The following is a 22,055-nucleotide window of genomic DNA, read 5'->3' on the forward strand; positions in this document are numbered from 1 at the left end:
GCCTATTGCCTATTGGGTTATTATATTTACCAATAATAATAAATAATCACAAAAGAATGTAAAATTATTATAGCTTTTCTGTAATACAGTTAGAAAAACACAAAAAATGCAACTGTAAATATTAATTTAATGAGTTTTATTTTTTTTAAACAATTTTCAAATGGGTGCAGCTGTCACACATTTTATCCAACCATTACAGACACATAAAACAACAACTTCAGTAGATCAGTTAATTTAAAACACAAAACTGTGTAAACTAGGCACTGTAGATTCCCATTCTTTGTCAATATTGTAGCAGCAGAACACTCAAAAATTAATTATTGCCACATGAAAATCGTTCCAAAGATTGTGCTATTAAAACTAAGCCAAACAAAGTGTCCACCAGACAATACATACGACAATTTAAAACATGTTACAAGTGGCCAGAAAAAACTGTTGGCCTTAAAAAATTCACACATGAAGACTTGTCCATCAATATAATATACTGCAAGCCGGAGAAATTCCCTGGCAACGAGTCCGCTTCAGTGGCATGGCGCGAAATAACGGTGAAGGTCTGGGATGTCGTTGTCTCGTCCCCAAGACACAAATCCACCATGCTGGTCCCCACCTGTTAATTATACAACACTTAGTCTTGAAGACACTTAGGCCTGAAAAAAATGCTCATTTTAGAAGAAAATTTCAAACTGCACATTTTTAGTCTTTTACATCTGAACAGTTCATACAGTGGTGGCCTAAATGATTGGAGCACTAGTATTTTCACCAGCTAAAAATGGTTTTAAGTCAGTGATTTCTATTTTTTGCTGTAGTGTGTCAGTGTGAAAAAAATTTCAGTTTGCATTTCCAAAAATTCATTATATATATATATATATATATATAGAAAAAGTAAAACAAAAAATACAGGTTGTATGTCAGTGAATGGCTTCCAGAATTCTGTGGTTGTGGTTCTGTGGACCCTTCCTCCAGAATGGGCAGGACTTTGAAAGCACTCTCCCCGTTTAGCATCTAAACCATAAGAATAATACAGTGCAAACTGTGAAACTTATCTCATAATCAAAACAACACATTGAAATTTCTTCATTCCTTTAAATAATAAACAGAAAAATAAATAAAAATTATAATGGTATTAATGCAAATGAATCCCCACCCCCATTCAACTACTGCAGGTTAAGTTTAGGTATGGGGTGGGATTCAGGGATGTAGAATATGCACATGCAGAATAACGCATCAGTATGTGCTTTATAAGTACTAATTAACAGCCAATACACAAACTAATAAGCAACTAGTTAAGTCTTACTGTACCATTGCATTTACTAGTTGATGTGTCAAATCAGTAGCGTAGCCAGAAAAGAGACTCTGGGTGTGCATCAGAAAAACTGGGTGTGCCACATTTATCGTCAGATTGATGTGCAAAAACATCCGACTGGTATTACTAACATTACAGATTACATATTAAAATGACCAGAGATGCGGTTGTAGCCTATTTTTCTTGCGCGGCATGCGTCCCTACAACTCCCCCCTCACTGACAGAATTTCATGTGAAATGGTCAAATACAGCTGAATTTTGTTTCTATAGATTGACAAATTATAAGAAATACCTTACCTGAAGTCATGTCACCCAGCTCTTGATGCACCTTTCCATCTTGCTGAGCATAGGCAACAATTTGGTCTGCAATTGTAGCCCAGTCTTCAAAAAGTCTGCCTCTGGATGTAGCTTCCTGAAGTCTTGTGAAATCTGATAAAATTTGAAAAAAAAAAAAAAAAACAAATGTGGTTAAATAAGTTAAAGCTTTTAAATGTTAAATTGATTGTTTGATTTTATTGCCATACCAGTAACTATGGTTATTTTAATGAAAAGATCAAATTCTAAAACAAATCATGGGTATTGAATGTTATTGAATGATATAACTTACCTTCAAAGGTTTTAACCAAGGTATCAAGCTGCCTTTCCTTCAACTTCTCTATTTCAAAGCTGTCCATCTGCACCAGCAAGAATCTCACATATCTAGAATGAAATTTCAGATTTAGAAAATTAGAATTTCACAGAACTGTTTTTACAGTGACTTATTTTATATAGAAAGCAGGTTAATGCGTTTAGCTGCAGCGCAATCTTTTAAACACAGATCAGTTCTATTATGCTGATATCGCGAGAAAGATTCCCAAGCATTTTAATATCGCGAGATCTCGTAAACGTTTAAAAAAACGTTTTGTGCAGTAGTGCCAAATTAAAACAGTTTAATTGAATTGTTGTAAAACTTTGGCGATCTTCAGAGTTAGAACATAAATACTGTGTGCACTGGAGCGTTTGTTAAACACGTGATGACACGATTCTATATTATATGGTACTTGAAGGCAACCCAAGCTAGCATCTCACCACTGAACTGCATTTATCAGTCTCCAATCTGAAGGGCAGAACCTACACTGTTAAAAAAAAATCAGACGGCATACCCATTTAATTTTTATACTGGTCTCACTAAAATAGAGCATTCACTAAAATAGAGGAAGAGTAAAAGGACCTCATAAACAGTGGTGTCGTGGTGTCTGAAGAAGTGGGTATAGGTCCCAAATGCAAATACACGCTGAAAAGAATAACTTACTGACGTCTGGACGTGATTCTCCGCAGTCTCTGATTAAATCGGTCGGGTTTTCTCTGTATCAGCCTCCCCTGACATGCCCTCGCGTATGAACAGGGAGCATCTGGGTGGAGGAGTGGACGGAGGCGGGCGCGGGCGCGGGCGCATTTAGGCGCAATCATCAGATATATTTAAAAGAAGCCACGGTTCTAATGGCAGCACTGTCCTTACCGGGTGTTTTTAGGGAATATTTGCATTTACTCACGTGCGACTGAAATTGGCTATTCATGTGGTGGACTGTCACGATTTTGGCTAATAAAGGACACTGCTCGATGCGCAACAGAGGGGATTTAGAAGTGGGTACACGCAAAGCCAACTGATAAAGAAGTGGACATAAGCCGTGTACCTGCGTATACCCTGCACTACACCATAAACCACTAAAGTCATTAAAGTAAGGTGCATAGCGGAGCTAATGCAGCTACCTGAGGAAAAAAGAGCGCGAAAATGCACAACATAAAAATGACGGATCTACCGTTGGATTCGGCACGTCGCATACATCGACTTGAAAAAAAAATATGCCCTTAAAAGATCAATTTTAGTACGAAATGACATAATTCTGACAAAACATTACAAAGCCATACAGTATGCAGACAGTAACTGAACTTACCCCGTATTTCTAACATATGCCTGTTTTCATGAAGCGTTAAAAAGGACAGTACTGATAAAAAAAGGATGTGTACTGTATATAAATAAAACTTTGCACGTGCACACACACACAACTTTTTTATTTAACGATAAAGCGATTGTTGAGGCAAAAAAGTACCTCACTATAGGCTGCTACTTAACGTTTGTTAATCATTCACAGAATAAAATGCTAAATAACCCAATAAAATAACCCAAGCCGCGTGTTCAGTGGTGAAAGAACCACTAGAGTCCATTTGACCCAGCATGATCAACCCAACCGTGTGTTTACAGTACCTCAAACAACCCAGAATTTTGACCCATCACAATTAACCCAACAATGTGTTTACAAAAATAACCCAGCACTTTTTAGAGTGTACAAATCTCCATCACAGTGTGGGAAGATTTGCATAACACCGCCCAAATGGATACGCAAAGAAAGAAGGCATAACACTTATGCTGTAGTATTGCCGGCGCCATGTTGTAGAGATGCTGTGTGTTTCCTTGTGAAAGCAAAACTTTGTTACTTTGTTTGGCTGTCCAAATGAGTACACTAAACACAGAAAATACATCAAATAAGTCAAATGTGAAGACTGCAAGTGTGGGTATTTGGGTGGGTATTTACAGGCCGCCTGCAGGTCCAAATTCCATCACAGATACAAAATGATGTGAAAGGAAATAGAGACGTGTCACCCTTGTTTAATTATTTTACAGTCCATAACTGAGACGTGTAGATGCTGGCCAAGTCACTTGGTCTGGGAGCGCTAACTGACATAAGATGTTGAAGGAGGGGTTGTCAGACACATGCTTAATTGAGAATTGATGCAAGGACAAATTTTAATTAAAAACTAAAATATAAAATGTAAACATATCGTGCAATAAGGGCACTTATCTAGTCAGAGGCCTAAAGACAAAGGTCTTACTGTGCACTTATACTGTGTAACAAATTCATAAGTCATAGGCAGCATGTGTAAAATATGTGCAAGTGTAGCCTGTAGAAAATAAAGAACATTTCATATTACATTTGATTTTATTATCACACACATCACTCTGATCTTATACTGCAAAAAACTGACAATATGGTAATAATAATCATACACACAACTATCCTTTACAGCATTAATGAAGATACAGATTTGGCATTACAGCTACAGGTTTTATGCTAGTACTGAAAAAAGATACATGTAGGTTCAACAAAGTTATACATCAAAATATAAGACTACATAAGAACAATAACAAACACTTGGGTTCAGTATTAAATGACAATTCAAAATGTCTGAAAATGTTTTTACATCAAAATGAAATCTTTCAAAACACAACATCATCATAGAAAAAAATATTAATATTAAAAGACAATTAAAAACAGTAGGAAAATAAACATTTTACTAGACTACACAATAACTTCAAACTTCAATATGTAGCTGTTTTACAGATTATACGTTTGATTCACTGAACAAGTCACAGAAAGTCAATTTTGACAAAACAAAAATTTGACCAAAAAACCTGCTCTGACATAATGATGATGAAGATGTTAAAGTTTGCAAAAAAGATGACATCGGTATGATGGCATACGATATTTCAAAAAAGCAGATGTGTGTGAGGTGTCCACCAACTATAACCATACAGAGCTCTTCCGTAACACCAGGGCCACAAAAAGCATTGGGTTGACACAGCAGTGTAAGTAAGCCAATGTGGAAGTAACTGTGAGAGCTATATCTAATGTTGTGGTGCTTTTACAGGATGCTTGGTTACTGGGAATGAAGGCATTATTGGCTTTTTTGGTGTCAGCGATGAGGGTGATGTTATAGGGCGTCCAGTGGATGAAGAAGGCTACTACCAGTGCTACAATGACACGGATGGCCCTCTTTTTCTGCTTGCACTGAGAGCTGCGCCGCAGCTGCAGCAGGATGCAAGAGTAACATAACAGTATTATTAGTGCTGGAAGAATGAAACCTAAAATATGGTAGAGCCAACGAGAGACCAGACACCAAGAGTCAGACGGATAATATGGAACACATTCTATTTTATTTTGATGTCTGGAATTTTTATAGTCTGTAAGAAATATCCATTCAGGAATGGAGAGCAGAAGGCAGAGGAGCCAGACCATCAGGCACCAAAAGTGAGTCACCATGGGCTTTTTACGAGAATACATCTGCACTCCATGGACGATTGAAAGGTAGCGGTCAAGACTGATGCAGGACAGCATGAAAATGCCACAGTAGAAATTGATCTGATGGGAAAAGATGTGACAATGAGAGACTGCAAACCCAAAGTTGATTATTCACAGTGCAGGTACAAGTAACGGTCAGTCAAAGACAGCATTTATAGTATAATGTTTTTAACACAAAAATAATTTTCCATACATTAAAAAAAAATCTGTGTTTCAGTATATTCCTTCGATACCTTTAACTGAATATCTGTTCTGTATAATTTTGAAATTTATACAATGTAGTCACTGGAGATACACAAACAACTATAAAAAACCAACACAAGGCCTTAAAAAACTGACCCCATAGACTTTTTCCCACCTTGAACAGAGCTCCAATCAGTTTGCAGAGCACTGTGCTGAAGATCCACCCCTTCACTGCTTCTACAGCCCAGAAGGGCAGTGTTAGCAGCAGCAGAATGTCTGCTAAGCTCAGATGGAGGATGAGGATGTGGGTAGAATTCATTCTCTGCCTTTTCTTCCACAGTACCACTAGTACCAGCCCATTTCCCACCAACCCCACCACCAGCGCCAGCGAGTAAAGGACCGGAATAAAAATTGAATCAAAGTACATGCTAGACTCCTGATCACATACTATAAGTTCTCCACAACAGGATTCATCATAATTCTCACTGTAATTGTAACTGTAATCAGAAGAAAAGTTTAATTCTTCCATGGATATGGTGATCTTTGTCCTATTATTCATCTTCTGCAAAGAAACACACATTCAACATACATTCAGATTAGTATCTACTTCTATCATCCATCCATCATTCAATACACTATTTATTTATATATTTGTTTGTTTAGCTAGCTTCCTATACAAAACTTTCGTGAGCATTCATGAGTCTGAGTAATTTAGATGTTAGATGTTAAATGTTAAAGTGCTAATTTATGTGTGAGGCAGCATTTTCTGTGAATGTGGGGTTTAAAGTCCAAGTTATAATATCATATATATTATATATAATATAGCAATCAGCAGAAAAGTCAAATTCTTCCATACTGATGGTGATCTTTTTAATAACATTCATCTTCTGCAAAAAAAGGAACAAAATACATTGAATACTAGAAATCTAGTATCTGTTTATGTGTCATCCATTGTCAATACAGTGTTTTAATGCCATTAATCTGAGTGTTTTAAATGTGAGATCTTGCTAACTAGAGAAGTTTCTAACTTTCTGCAACTCCAACCCTAATCCCAACCAAGGCTGTCACTGAACTCTGCAGGATGGTAGATCTCCAGGGATAGGATTGGGCACCCCTTTAGTTTATCACTTTTTTTAGTTATTTGCTGTTTTGACCAGCAGGGGGCAATGGTGAAACATGGTGGCTATCATTAAAGGGTTATTTCTCCCAAAAAATGAAAATTAGCCCATTATTTGAGAGGGTGCTCACTGCAGAGCCAAATGGGAGGAGCTGGAGCTCTAGCTCCCCCTTGCTGGATGAAATGGGTGGAGGTAGACACCCCAGCCACACCGTAACTTTACCCCTTACCCTATCACTAAACATAACTCCACCTATTTAGTTCCACAAAGGTGGAGCTGGACATCCAGAAAGGGGGAGTTGGAGGTCATTTGGCTCTGCAGTGAGCACTTCTTGCATTATTTACTCACCATCCAGGCATCCTAGGTGTATATGACTTCCTTCTTTCAGATAAATGCAATCAGAGTTCTGTTAAAAATTATCTAGGCATTTCCAAGCTCTATTATGGCAATGGACAGGTGTTTCTCGTTATCAGTCCGAAACAAATCCAATAATCCATAAAAAAAGTGCCTCACAAATGTCCAGTTTAAACCAAACATGTCAAAACGATTGTTCATTCACTCCATCTGTCCTAAGTAAAGGCACATATATGTACTGTGTCCAGTGGAGACAAAATAGCGGCAGTGATTTTTATTCCTATTTGTTTTTGACGCAACACTCGCATTCAGCGTGATCAAAAGGCAGCTGTAGCCCTTAGTGGCTGAATGTCGGGGCCTATGATGATGTGTTGCTCAGGAGGCAGAGATTATACAATTGATTGGTGCTAGGTGATGTCACCTTGCTCCATTGGATCCAGAAGAAGCTGTTTTTGGAGTTTGATTAAATAAATGCTTTGTTTATAATGAGGAGGACATCTTAAGATATGAAACTTCCAGAATGTTCTAAAGGTACAAAAACCAGGCAAATTTGATTTCACGTCATCACCCTTTTAATTTAACTCCAACTGCATTTGCCTGAAAGAAGGAAGTCATATAAACCTAGGATGCCTGCACTGTAAAAAACGATTTGTTGAGTCAACTTAAAATAAGAAAATTTTAAGTTCAGTCAACTCAAAAAAAAAAGTTTATTCAACTTGAAATGTTAAATTATGCTAAGTGACAACTTAGATATTTGAGTTGAATCAACTTCAAATTTTAAGGTAGCTGGGTTACTTACCCATCTGTTAAGTTTAGCAAACACAAATATCTAAGTTGTTACTTAGTACAACTTAACATTTCAAGTTGACTAAACTTATTTTAGTTGACTGAACTTAAAATTTTAAGGCAGGGTAACAAATTATTTTAAGCTGACTCAACAAATTGTGTTTTTTATTTTTTACAGTGCGGATGGTAAGTAAATAATGGGCTAATTTTCATTTTTGGGTGAACTATTACTTTAAGCTCAAGTTAAAGGGATCATTCTGCCAAAAATTAAAATTCTGTCATCATTTACTCACCCTCATGTCTATTACTTTCTTACCTCTGTGGAACACAAAAGAAGACACTTCCCTTAAAATGAAAGTCAACATATCAATATGGTCAGTAGTTTGTTTTTGGTTTTGGTTTTTTGGGGTTTTTTGTTGTTGTTGTTGTTGTTGTTGTTGTTGTTGTTGTTGTTGTTGTACAGACAAAACAGTTTAAACATTCATCAAAATATCTTCTTTTGTGTTCTGATGCAGCCTTTCTGTTCTTAATAATTGTGTTTGATTAGGATTGGTAGATTTTCAGGAATAGGATTGGGCATCTCTAATTATGTACACGGCAGAATGTTGTATATTAATGCATGTATTAGCATTCATAGTTTTTTTTTTTTTTCAGGAAAATATTAATTTTTATTTGGGAGAAAATAACAGGATTTTACAAGTGCAGTTACAGGAACATTGGCACTAAATTAGGTTTTTTCATGTTCTGTGAATCACTCAAATGAAAAGATAAGAGATATAAGACACACACAAAGAGTCCACAAAGTACATTCATCACTGATATCTATCAGCCATAATGCAATTTTCTTTCATATCAGTGTTGAAGTTAAATCTCCTGTGACCTTCACATTTGTTGCTGAGGTATCAGTCTGTCGCCTTTCTATAAATAAAGTCAGTCTGTTTGTGCTGGAAACAGTACTTTTAAGTCTTAAAATCAGTCATCAATTGAAAATGAAGCTCCTTTGAAATTCTTTCAAATTTCATATCAGCCCAAGGGAAGCAAAATGCATATCATTTGTGTCTTGTCTAGCTGATGTGGATGTTAGTGTGAGGGTGCACCATTGAGGCACTGACCAAGTTAAGCAGAATGGAAGGTGGCTAAAGAGAGCAGTATTTGGCGGGTTGCACTTGCCTTTTAGACAGCTCAACAAAGCAGCCGGTCTTAAAAATGTGACATTCCAATTCCTGATCTCCAAGTTGCACCAGACAGCTTTCCCAGAAGCACCAAGTGAACTGGAAGACACAATTCCCACTTTGCACAGTAACCTTCTAACTCCTCAGAGTAGACTGTTTCCTGAGAACTGTGTTTACTGATGTGTGTTCTCCTCATATGCTTTGCCACTGTTAAATGGCTCACTGCTTCCATTTCTCAAATTGAAAGTAAAATAATATTGTCACATGAAATTTTCTGCACTGCTACACTTTCACTTCTTTTCTGAAAATGGAAGCTGTATTCTGGGAAATCCCATAATTTACAGGAAATAAGTTAACCCAACGGGAATAATAAATCAGCAGAAACAAGCAGGTGCACGTTCTGTTTGTGTGACATTGGACCCATGATGTCAACTCTCAGCACTTAATTTAGGTGGGTAGTAGTGATTTGCTGTGATTTTCCAGCAGATTTTTGATTATCACTCTCCGATCGACTCTGCAGCATTTTACACCTCTTCTTTTGCAATGTTTCTGAAGTAGCTTTTATGTTTTGCAGATACCTCAGTGGTCATTCATGGGATTGGAGTGGTAGTGCTGCAGAAGAGATGATCAGAGACTGATGAGAATGTACACTCAGTAATGCAATTGTTTATCTGTCGAGTTTTATGAAGTTTTACATTTCGTCCACTACAATTTTGACCCCAATGATCGCCCATGACCCATTGCAGTGCAGAATATTCAGTGACAGCTGTGAAGAACTGTGAAGAAGTATTTTCACTTTTGCAGGACCCATATGACTACAAGATGTTCTTTTTCTATTGCAGCGTAGTTATGTTTGGCCCATATTAAGGTTCCTTTTACACAGGCGATAACCTCTTTACATGCACACATTATTTAAACATGAAAATTAAAGGCACAATATGTGATTTGTTTTATTAAAATATCCAAAAAACACTAGAATAGTGTTATATATTTTGTTGACTTGTGTATTTACTCAGTGACTTTACTTACATTACTCAGAAATGTTTCCAAGAATGTTTAAATCCAGAGAAATAAGAATTTAAGTAGTGTAACTGTAACGGTGTGAGTGAGACGAGAGGCGAGCAGATCCATCTGCGAGCTTTTATTAATAGGACAAGACAAAAACATGGTCGAACAGGCAGGGTCAAACAGTAGCAAACAGGTATATTAAAGGCAAGATGTAGAGAATAATCCAAGAAACGAGCAAGAGTCCAGTAGGCAGGCGGCGAGACAGTCGAGACGAGATGGCCAGGTGAGGGAACTAAACACAGGGAACTAGGAACTCGGGAGCTAGGGAACTAGGGAACAAGGAAACTAGGAACGCTAACAATAATAATAACAACAACAACAATACTCCGTGAGATCCAGAGGGAAAGTCCGGGGCTTTTATAGCGCCGCTGATTGGTCACAGGTGCTGACCCAATTAGCGCGCTGGATGAAGGGGAATGAAGTCCAGGGTGTAGTGCAACAGTCTGAACGTAGTGACATGGTGAGAGCGACATCTGCTGGTGAGCGGACCGCAGGTCACTGACCAGATTCGTAACATAGCCCCCCCCCAAAGAGCGGCTTCCAGACGCTCCAACAGAACAACAGTCCAGGGGAGCGGTGGGGCGGGGGTGAGACAGGACGAGGGTTGGAGGACCAGGTCCATGTGGAGGACCCGGTGATTGAGGCAGGACCAGCAGAGCAGGAGCCCTCCAGGGCAGAGCAGGAACCTGCATCATGGACTGGGACCTGGGGAGAGCAGGGATAGAGGAGGCAGACAGAACGAGGAGAGAAGCAGAGAGTGCACAGGTTAATGCCGCCTCCCTAGGAGGTTCTGCAGCAGCCGCTGACACCTCAGGAGGCATTGGCGCAGCTTCTCTAACAGGAGCGGTCTCTGGAGCAGACTTGAGACCAGACGGGACCTCTGGAGCAGACTTGAGACCAGACGGGACCTCTGGAGCAGACTTGTGACCAGACGTGACCTCCGGGGCAGACTTGTGACCAGACGTGACCTCAGGAGCAGACTTGTGAACAGACGTGACCTCAGGAGCAGACTTGTGAACAGACGTGACCTCAGGAGCAGACTTGTGAACAGACGTGACCTCAGGAGCGGACTTGTGAACAGACGAGACCTTTGGAGTGTAGTGTGCGGCCCACATACTGAGAATGGTGACCGCCATCACACTGGCAGACATGACGTGACAAGGCTCTGGGAGGTCAGACGAGACGTGACTTGGCTCTGGGTGGTCGGACGAGACATGAGGAGGCTCTGGACAGACAGACGAGACATGACGGGGCTCTGGGAGGTCAGGCGGGATGTGACTTGGTTCTGAACAGACAGACGAGACATGACGAGGCACTGGGCGTTCTGACGAGACATGGCGAGGCTCTGGGCGGTCAGACGAGACATGGCGAGGCTCTGGGCGGTCAGATGGGACGTGACGTGACTCTGGTCCGTCCGGCGGGACGTGACGTGACTCTGGGCCGTCCGGCGGGACGTGACGTGACTCTGGGCCGTCAGGCGGGACGTGACGTGACTCTGGGCCGTCCGGCGGGACGTGACGTGACTCTGGGCCGTCCGGCGGGACGTGACGTGACTCTGGGCCGTCAGGCGGGACGTGACGTGACTCTGGGCCGTCAGGCGGGACGTGACGTGACTCTGGAACAGCAGCAATAACTTCACTTGGCTTATGAAGATCAGCTGTGGTTTGACTTGGTTCGTGGAGATTGGCTGTGACTTGACTTGGTTCGTGAAGACCGGCTGTGGCTTGGCCTGGCTTGTGAAGACCAGTAGTGAACTGACTTGACTCTTGGAGATCAGCAGTGACTTGACTTGGCTCGTGAAGATCAGTGGTGACTTGACCTGGCTCATGGAGGTCAGCGGTAACTTGACTTGACTCATGGAGATCAGCAGTGACTTGATCTGACACGTGAAGACCAGCGGTGACTTGACTTGGCTTGTGAAGATCAACAATGACTTTACTTGACTCAGGAACGACAGCTCTGACTTGGCTTGACTCAGGAACCACGGCTGTGACCTTGCTTGACTTAGGAACCACGGCTGTGACTTTGCTTGACTTAGGAAGAGCGGCCCTGACTTGACTTGACACAGGAAACACAGCTTTAACTTGACTTGCCTTAGGAAGAGCAGCTCTGACTTGACTTGACACAAGAAACACAGCTCTAACTTGACTTGACACAGGAACAACAGCCGTAGCTTGACTTGACTTGGAAACTTGACTTGACTCAGGAAACACAGCTGCAACTTGACTGGACTTGGAAACTTGACTCAGGAAACGCAGCTGTAACTTGACTGGACTCGGGAAACACAGCTGCAACTTGATTGGACTCAGGAAACACAGCTGCAACTTGACTCGGAAACTTGACTTGACTCAGGGAACGCAGCTGCAACTTGACTTGACTTGGAAACTTGACTTGACTCAGGGAACGCAGCTGCAACTTGACTTGACTTGGAAACTTGACTTGACTCAGGAAACGCAGCTGTAACTTGACTGGACTCGGGAAACACAGCTGCAACTTGACTGGTCTTGGAAACTTGACTTGACTCAGGAAATGCAGCTGTAACTTGACTGGACTCGGGAAACACTGCTGCAACTTGACTCGGAAACTTGACTTGACTCAGGGAACGCAGCTGCAACTTGACTTGACTTGGAAACTTGACTTGACTCATGAACGCACCTGCAACTTGACTTGACTTGGAAACTTGACTTGACTCAGGAAACGCAGCTGTAGCTTGACTAGACTCAGAAACTTGACTTGACTCGGGAAACACAGCTGCAACTTGACTGGACTTGGAAACTTGACTTGACTCAGGAAATCCAGCTGTAACTTGACTTGACTCTGGAAACGCTGCTTTAGCTTTGTTTGGCTCTGGGGTAGCAGCTGTGACGTGACGGAGCTCCGTTATCGCCGCCATTTTGTAAACGGGCTCCGCCGTCGCCGCCATCTTGTAAGCGCACCAGCGCGGCCGCCATCTTGCGAACGGGCACCGCTGTCGCCGCCATTGCATGAACACGCTCCGGCGCGGCCGCCATTTGACGAACGGGTTGCGCAGCCGGCATTACCGCGATGTCGCGCTCCTTATCCGCGACACCCACAGTAAACGATGAGCCCACAGTCATCAAAGCAAAGTCCATAAATTCCGCGAGTGATGAACGCGGACCCTCGCGTCTGAGTCTCGCCTTCAAAGGCTCATTTATGCCATCACAGAAAATCTCTATAACCATACAGTCCGGGAGGGTGGAATAATTAGCAATGGCCAAAAACTCACGGATGTATTGCTCAAGTGTGCGTGGTCCTTGTTTAATCCTGAATAGAATCCTGTCTGTGTCCATATCTGTTGACTGTCCGGGGGTGAAGCTGCTGGATCCTGTTGTGACGGAGTATTCTGTAACGGTGTGAGTGAGACAAGAGGCGAGCGGATCCATCTGCGAGCTTTTATTAATAGGACAAGACAAAACCATGGTCGAACAGGCAGGGTCAAACAGTAGCAAACAGGTATATCAAGGCAAGATGTAGAGAATAATCCAAGAAACGAGCAAGAGTCCAGTAGGCAGGCTGCGAGACAGTCGGACAAGATGGCCAGGCGAGGGAACTAAACACAGGGAACTAGGAACTCGGGAACTAGGGAACTAGGGAACAAGGAAACTAGGAACGCTAACAATAATAATAACAACAACAACAATACTCCGTGAGATCCAGAGGGAAAGTCCGGGGCTTTTATAGCGCCGCTGATTGGTCACAGGTGCTGACCCAATCAGCGCGCTGGATGACGGGAAATGTAGTCCAGGGTGTAGTGCAACAGTCTGAGCGTAGTGACATGGTGAGAGCGACATCTGGTGGTGAGCGGACCGCAGGTCACCGACCAGATTCGTAACAGTAACGGACCATGTCATTGCATCACCTGCCAATGACGTCAAACACCTTCGATTTTCAGTTTTATTTTGTAGAAAACATGGAAACATTAAAGACACTTTATTTTGTTATGCATTTTATTAAACAGGTGACAATCACACAGAGTAGCAACATCAAACAGTGCCTTTGTTTCATTGTTTGTTTTGAATATGTGCTCTCTAGTGGTGAAAATTACATATTGTGCCTTTAATGTGCAGCTACACTGTAAAAAAAACACCATTTGTTGAATCAACTTAAAATATTTTGTTACCTTGCAGCCTTAAAATTTTCAGTTCAGTCAACTCAAATTAAGTTTAGTCAACTTGAAATGTTAAGTTGTATTAAGTGAGTTGAACTATTTGAGAACTATTTGAGTTGACTAAACAAACAATTTGGTTTGTTAAAGGGGTCATCGGATGCCCATTTTCCACAAGTTGATATGATTCTTTAGGGTCTTAATGAAAAGTCTCTAATATACTTTGATTAAAAATTCTCAATAGTTTTGTAAAATAACACCGTTTTTACCTTATCAAAATGAGCTCAGCAAAAATCATCTCATTCTAAGGGGTTGTTCCTTTAAATGCAAATAAGCTCTGCTCACCCCGCCCCTCTCTTCTCTCTGTGGAATGACGATCTTGTTTACTTTAGCCGCATTTAGCCGCTAAACTTCCTAACTACCACATTATATGGAAAGGCGATCGCAAAGATTCATAAAAAAACGCTTATACTCACTTCTGCTGTAAGTGAAGCTGGATCATGAATGATTTGCGCAAACATAGACAGATATATGTAGATCAGGAGGCGCATTCCATTCACAAACAAACGTAATCTACTGCATCTTCAGCGGCTCAGATGTCGGGAGTAAATGACGACCACTATGTTCATTATTATGTCCAGCAACACAACACCTCAATCGCTCAATCAGAGACATTCTTGTCTAACATGAAAAAGTGAACTTAGCATCCAGTGACCCCTTTAAACTTAAACTTACCCAGCTGCCTTAAAATTTCAAGTTAAATAAACTCAAATATCTGAGTTGTCACTTAGTACAACTTAACATTTCAACTTGACTAAACTTTTTTGAGTCAACAGACTCGTAAGGCAGCCAGGTAACAAATTATTTTAAGTTGAATCAACACATTTTCCTGGTTAAATAAATGTTACTCATATACCTTAATCTATTTTGTGTTTTCGAAGTAACATTATTAATGTTTGGTTAATTAAAACCAAATACAAATCTTAAGTCATTTAGAGTTCAAAAAGAGGACAAACTTGATGAAAATGAAAGTGGAACTGAGTGCACTCAAAATTAAGGGGGCCAACACACCATGACAGCGGTTTGTGTATATCAGTCATTTATGCATGAACTGTTTGCTGAAGGGATGTCTGTCAATGGCGAGAATTTTTGGGGGGAGTTCTTCAGCCAGAGCGAAGTCAACTGCACTGCCATGTGTCATCATCCTGAACAAACGAAGGGCCTGTGTTTAGTACACAGAGTGAGAGAAAACTTTTCCGTTTTTTTCTTGCCTGTAAACTAAAGCATATTTTAATACACATGATCCACTTCAGTGACTTTATTTGTGCTTTTGACCATGTTATTGCTACAAGTTCTGATGCATACAAAATTAATTATGTCGACCCCCGCTCAAGTTCTTCTCCTGAAACAGAAAGTGCAGAGCATTAATGTGATTTTTAATTTGTGAAGTACAAGTACATTTTAGTACAATGTTTAGTGTTTGTCTATACTGATTTCTTTTTTACATTTAAACTTTGTCATGTCTTAGCATACCCATGTGGAGACCAAATCGGCTATCTTCGGGACCCAGCTAGATTTGTCCTCAGTTTCCATGAAAGAACTGATAGATATGCTGTTAGAGATTTTATATAAAGGTATGTGCTTTTCTAAATCACATACAATCAATAGAATTTGTCAATCAAAGTGTAGAAACATCTCAAAGATGATCCAGAGAAATGTGAAGCACCTGAATTAAATTTTAAGTGTCACATTAAAGAATTTGAATTGGCTAGTACATATTTTTTATTTTCTTTACTGTGGCACAACTTACACATAATTGTAATGTGTGGTTATGGGAGGAATGTGTAATAACAGAGTGCAGCGCCCTCTGCTGTGTAGGTGTAGACCAATCTGAGTGTCTATGATCTGCTAACATTTTGGTGCCAGATACCTCAGGACACCTTCAAGGGTTTTGTAGAATCCATGGCTTGGACTTAAAGGGGTCATCGGATGCCCATTTTACACAAGTTGATATGATTCTTTACGGTCTTAATGAAAAGTCTATAATATACTTTGGTTAAAAATTCTCAATGGTTGTGTAAAACAACACCCTTTTTACGTTGCCAAAATGAGCTCTGCAAAAATCATCCCATTCTGGTCAAGGCTGTTTTAAATGCAAATGAGCTCTGTTCGCCCCGCCCCTCTCTTCTCTCTGTGGAAAGACGAGCCTGTTTACTTTAGCCGCATTTAGCTGTGTTTAGCCGCTGAACTTGCTAACTAGCACTTTATTAGGAAAGGCGATCGCAAAGATTCATGAAAAAAAAAAACTTATACTCACTTCTGCTGTAAGTGAAGCTTTGTATTTGAAAAAGGGAATATTATTTTTTCAGATTAATTAAAAAACACTGCATGGATTTTTATCAGTATAGGGTAGATTTGTACATACACTGCCAACACACACTGATGTTCAAACAACATGTAAAAAGTGAACTTAGCAGCTTACTAGTGGTGACTATGTCAAGTTGATGTACATATGGCAGAAATGTATGGTAAAGATCAATTAATGACGTAATCAAGCAGACAAAGAACACTATAAATTAGTAGCAAAATTCTGTAGTGCTGTATGTTGTTTCAGGGTTGGCATCATCTGAAGTCCTCTGAGGGGTTGGCATCAATATGGCTGGCTTAAAAGAAACCCAAAAAAAAATAGGTTGTAAATTAAAAATCAGACACATAATTACTAGAGGCATCAGCAATAATCAAAAGGTAAACATTTATTATTAAGAAATAAAAAGCAAAACGTTTATTTATTCAGCTTATTAATAATTGTTCATTACTCAAACATATTAATAACTTTTCATTTAACTATTTTGGGTTTATTTTAAATAAGAAATAGTCATTTTTAAGCAACAGTTGAGTTAAATAAACTATCCAGAAGGCTGGGTTAAACATTTCAACAATCCATCCCCTGAGTCAAAACAACCCAGTCGCTGGGTTTGTCCATATTTCACCCAGCATTTTTTTAGAGTGTATGGTGGCTACGATATAAGAATTAATTCATACAATTTATGGATTCATGGCATTTTCCTTGTTCCTATTTTCCACATCAGTCTACACTCCATATACCATAATGACAAAGCACAAAACAAGTTTGTAACAACTTTGCAGTTTTATTAGAATTAAAACACTGAAATGATTCCGTTGCATAAGTATTTATACACTTGTCTGACTGGGACACTTAAAAATTTAGCTCAAGAGCATTCATTTTTGCTTGTAGATGTTACTACACTTCGAGTAGAGTTACAAATGACAAATTCATTGGAAAGGCACACACCTTTCAATAAAAGGTCTAATGGCTGAAAATTTATATCAGAGCGAAAACCAAACCCTGAGGTTAAAAGAACTGCCTGTAGAGCTCAGAGACAGGATTGTATCAAGCCACAGATCTGGGGAAGAGTTCAGAAAAAATCTGCTGCATTAAAGGTTCAGAGAACAATGTAGCTTCCATTGTCCATAATGGAAGATGTTTGGAACAATTAGGACTCTTCTTAGAATTGGCCTCCTTGCCAAACTGAGCAATTGACCAAGAAGGGCTTTGGCTAAACTGGTGACTAAGATGACATGCTGTCTAACTGTACATATATCAGTTTAATAGCATATGAAGTTTCAGAAAGCAGATGTATGTGAGGTGTTCACTGGCTATGACCATACAGAGCTCCTCCGTCACACCAGGCTCACATAAAGTAATGGGATAACACAGCAGTGCAAGTAGGCCAATGCGGAAGTAACTTTGAGAGCTATATCTAATGCTGTGCCTCGGATGTTTTCACAGGATGTTAGGTTAATAGGATTGATGGCCTGTTTTGTTTGTAGGGTGTCAACAATTAAGGTGACATTGTAGGGCATCCAATGGATGAAGAAGGCGATTACCAGTGCTATGGTGAAACAGATGGCCCCCTTTGTCTGCTTGCAATGGGAGACACGCCAAAACCGCAGCAAGATGCGAGAGTAACAGAACAACATTATTAGTCCTGGAATTATGAAACCAAAAATACGGTGGAGATGACGGTTGGCCAGACGCCAAGAAGCAGATGGATATTCTGGAACACATTCTGTTCTATCCTGACGTTGGAAGTCCTTGTAGATCTTAAGTGATATACAGTCAGGAATGGAGAGCAGAAGGCAGAAGAGCCAGACCATCAGGCAGCAACAGTGAAATACCATTTTTTTTTTATGAGAATACATCTGGACTCCATGGACGATGGACAGGTAGCAGTCAAGACTGATGCCGGACAGCATGAAAATGCCACCATAGAAATTGATCTGATGGAGAAAGATGTGACAGTAAGAGACTGCAAACCCAAATTTGATTCTTAAAGCAGTACTCACAGTACAGGTACAGTAAAGGTGAAGTTCGTTCAAAGGCAGCATTTTTAGTATAATGTTGTTTAACACAAAAATAATTTTACATATATTGAAAAAATCTTTTAGTATATTCCTTTAATACCTTCAACTGCATATCTATTCTATAGAATTTTGCAGTTTATTCGATGTAGTCACTGAAGATACAAAATCAACACAAGGCCATAAAAAACTGACCCCATAGACTTTTCCTTACCTTGAACAGAGCTCCAATCAGCTTGCAGAACACTGTGCCGAAGATCCACCCCTTCACTGCTTCTACAGCCCAGAAGGGCAGTGTTAGCAGCAGCAGAATGTCTGCTAAGCTCAGATGGAGGATTAGGATGTCGGTAGCATTCATGCTCTGCCTTTTCTTCCACAGTACCACCATAACCAGCCCATTTCCCACCAGCCCCACTATCAGTGCCAGAGAGTAAAGGACCGGAATAAAAATAGAATGGAAGTACATGCTAGACTCCTGATCACATACTGTAAGTTTGTCACAGTGTGATTCATAATTCTCACTATAGATCTTATTGTAATCAGCCATAGTGATCTTTGTATCAGCATTCATCATCTGCATAAAAAAGCAAGAACATGCATTGAGTACTAAAATAGTATCTATTTTTTCTATTTCATCCATTGTCAATACAGTGTTTTAATGCCATGAGTCTGAGTGTTTTAAAGGAGTAGTTCACTTCCAGAACAAAAATGTACAGATAATTTACTCAACCCCTTGTCATCCAAGATGTTAATGTCTTTCTTTCTTCAGTCGTAAAAGGTATAGAAATTGTAATTTCACTTCATAAGATTCTTCTTCCTCAGATGGGATAATTTAGATCCCTTTAAAGCGGCATTGAAACTGTGTTTTGGAAGTTTGAACTTGCGGGCACCATAGAAGTCCACTATAAGGAGAACAATTCTGAAAGTTTTCCTCAAGAAACATTTTCTTTACGACTGAAGAAAAAAAGACACAAACATCTTGGATGCCAAGGGAGTAAATTATCTGCTAATTTTTGTTCTGGAAGTGAACTTCGTCTTTAAAGGAGTTCGGCTGGGATCATTTAGAGTCTTTTGAAGCTGCATTTAAACTACATTTTGGAAGTTCAAAATCGGGGGCACAACTGAATTGTGATTCCATTATATGAAGAAAAATCCTGAAATGTGTTCCTCAAAAACCATAATTTCTTTACGACTGAAGACAGAAAGACATGAACATCTTGGATGACAAGGGGGTGAGTAAATTATTTGTAAATTGTTGTTTTGAATGTTGACTTCTCCTTTAAGTGTGAGGTCTTGCTAACTAGAGAAGTTGCTAACTTTTTGCCCTTATCCCAACCAGAGCTCTTAATGAATTCTATAGGATGGTAGGTCTCCTGGAACAGGACTGGGTACCACTCTAGTTTATCACTATTGCTTTTGCTAAAGTAACTTGTTTTGACCAGCAGGTGGCGAGTATCAAGGCTTCAAGCTCAAGTTAAAGCCTTGGTCTCAAACTCAATTTCTGGAGGGCCACAGCTCTGCACAGTTTATTTCCAACCCTTATCAAACACACCTGATTTAGCAAATCAAGGTCTTCAGGATTCATAGAAACTCCCAAGCAGGTGTGAGTTGAAGCTGGTTGGATCTAAACTCTACAGAGCTGCGGCCCTCCAGGAATTGAGTTTGAGACCTCTGAGTTAAAGGGATCATTCAGCCAAAAATTTTAATTTAATTGTCATCATTTACTCACCCTAATGTCATTCTATTACTTTCTTACTTCTGAGAAACACAAAAGAAGATAATCAGATTTTTTCCCCCATAAAATGAAAGTCAGCATATCAATATAGTCAATTGTTTTTTTTTTTTTTTTGTTTGTTTGTTTGTTTGTTTGTTTTTGTGATAATTACAGATAATTTTGATAATTTTGCAGGATCGGTAGATTTTCAGGATCAGGATTGGGCACCTCTGATTATGTGCATGGCGGAATGTTGTATATTATTGCATGTATTAGCATTCTTAGCCCTTTCAGGAATATATTTATTTCTGAGCAAAATACAGGATTTTATAAGGGCAGTTACAGCAACACTGGTACTAAATTGGGTGTTTTCATATTCTGTAAATCACTCGATTGAAAAGAAAATAGAAAAAGAAAAAAGCACTGGCTACGAAGTACATTCATCATTGATTTCAGTCATAATGAAATTCAGTTTTTAATCGCTAATGAAACCAAATTAAACCTTCTGTGACCTTCACATTTTTTGATGAGGTAGCAATCTGTCAACTTCCTGTAGCAGAAAAAAGTCAGTTTGTTTGTGATGAAAATGTACGGTACTTTTTACAACTTGATTCAAAATGATTCATCATAATCGAAAGAGAAGCTTCCTTTGAAATTCTTTCAAATCGCATATCAGCTCAAAGGCAAAAAATGTCAGTTTTTTAAAAATTATTTTATTTTAAAGTCATCTGTGTCATCTTAGTGTCCCACCCATAATCTTATTTTCACTTAATAAAGTAATTAAAAGCTTGCAATGGTGATGGCTGACATATTATCTTTTCTTCCTCTTTTTCTTCCTCCTCTTTCTTTTTAAATCAAAATTTGGAATAAAAAGCAGAAAACAATACAAAACATGTACACACCGAATAAGCTGTTAGGTGACTGCTGCACTCGTAGGCTGCACTTACATTTTCAGTAGCTCAACAAAGTGCTATTGATGCTCCAACACCAAACAGAATTCCCAGAAGCACCAAGTCAACTGGAAGATGCAATTCCTACTTTGCACGGTGACCTGTAATTTTGACTCAGTGATGTGTGTTCTCTTCATACGTGACTGACCTCATTTTTTACATCCGTTAATTGGCGGTTCAACAAAATGAAAGTAAAACAATATGGCAGTTTCCTGCACTGTTAGAATGGAAGCTGCATTCTGAGAAATGGCATAATGTATGGGGGGAAACCTAGTGGTAATAAGAAATAAGCAAAAACAGGTTGAAAATATAGCTGCAAGGAGCAATTAAGGATCCAAGCACAATCAGAGGTAAAATAAGGAGCTAAGCATGGCATGGAGCAGCAGACCAACTGCAACTTCTAGTAATATGATTAAATGACAGTTTTGACCAATAGGTGGCACTGTTATCAAATCAATGTGATGTGTTCTGTGTTAGGAGTTTGAAAAAGTAGGTTTTCAATGTAAATCAAAATGGCAGACAGAAAGTTTGGTTGACTATGGAATAATTGGTATCTATGTTGTCGGCATGACCCAAAGAATATTTAGAGACTATTTAGTTTCATTATAAAAGGTTAATGGAATCAAAAGTTAATTTTATTATTAATGGTTAAAGGGGTCATCGGATGCTAAGTTCACTTTTACATGTTGTTTGAACATTAATGTGTGTTGGCAGTGTATGTACAAATCTACCCTATAATGATAAAAATCCATGCAGTGGTTTTTAATGAATCTGTAAAAA

The 22,055-nt window shown here is 39.5% G+C and overlaps 2 protein-coding genes across 2 annotated transcripts; both read right to left on the minus strand.

Annotated features, from left to right (window-relative positions):
- Positions 1–4,298: 4,298 nt before the first annotated feature.
- LOC127178902 (C-X-C chemokine receptor type 3-like) lies at positions 4,299–9,256 on the minus strand. Its single transcript, XM_051132077.1, has 3 exons — positions 9,033–9,256; positions 5,780–6,166; positions 4,299–5,481 (listed from the first exon to the last, which is right to left on the minus strand). Exons 2-3 carry the CDS (start codon positions 6,161–6,163, stop codon positions 4,864–4,866), a joined length of 1,002 nt encoding a protein of 333 aa, XP_050988034.1. The 5' UTR covers positions 6,164–6,166; positions 9,033–9,256; the 3' UTR covers positions 4,299–4,863.
- An 8,067-nt stretch (positions 9,257–17,323) lies between these two features.
- Positions 17,324–21,582, minus strand: LOC127178903 (C-X-C chemokine receptor type 3-like). The gene is made up of 3 exons (XM_051132078.1): positions 21,273–21,582; positions 18,826–19,185; positions 17,324–18,530 (listed from the first exon to the last, which is right to left on the minus strand). Exons 2-3 carry the CDS (start codon positions 19,183–19,185, stop codon positions 17,931–17,933), a joined length of 960 nt encoding a protein of 319 aa, XP_050988035.1. The 5' UTR covers positions 21,273–21,582; the 3' UTR covers positions 17,324–17,930.
- Between the last annotated feature and the right edge of the window lie 473 nt (positions 21,583–22,055).

This window comes from Labeo rohita, chromosome 16, assembly GCF_022985175.1.
Source record: "Labeo rohita strain BAU-BD-2019 chromosome 16, IGBB_LRoh.1.0, whole genome shotgun sequence".
In the NCBI taxonomy this organism is placed as follows: domain Eukaryota; kingdom Metazoa; phylum Chordata; class Actinopteri; order Cypriniformes; family Cyprinidae; genus Labeo; species Labeo rohita.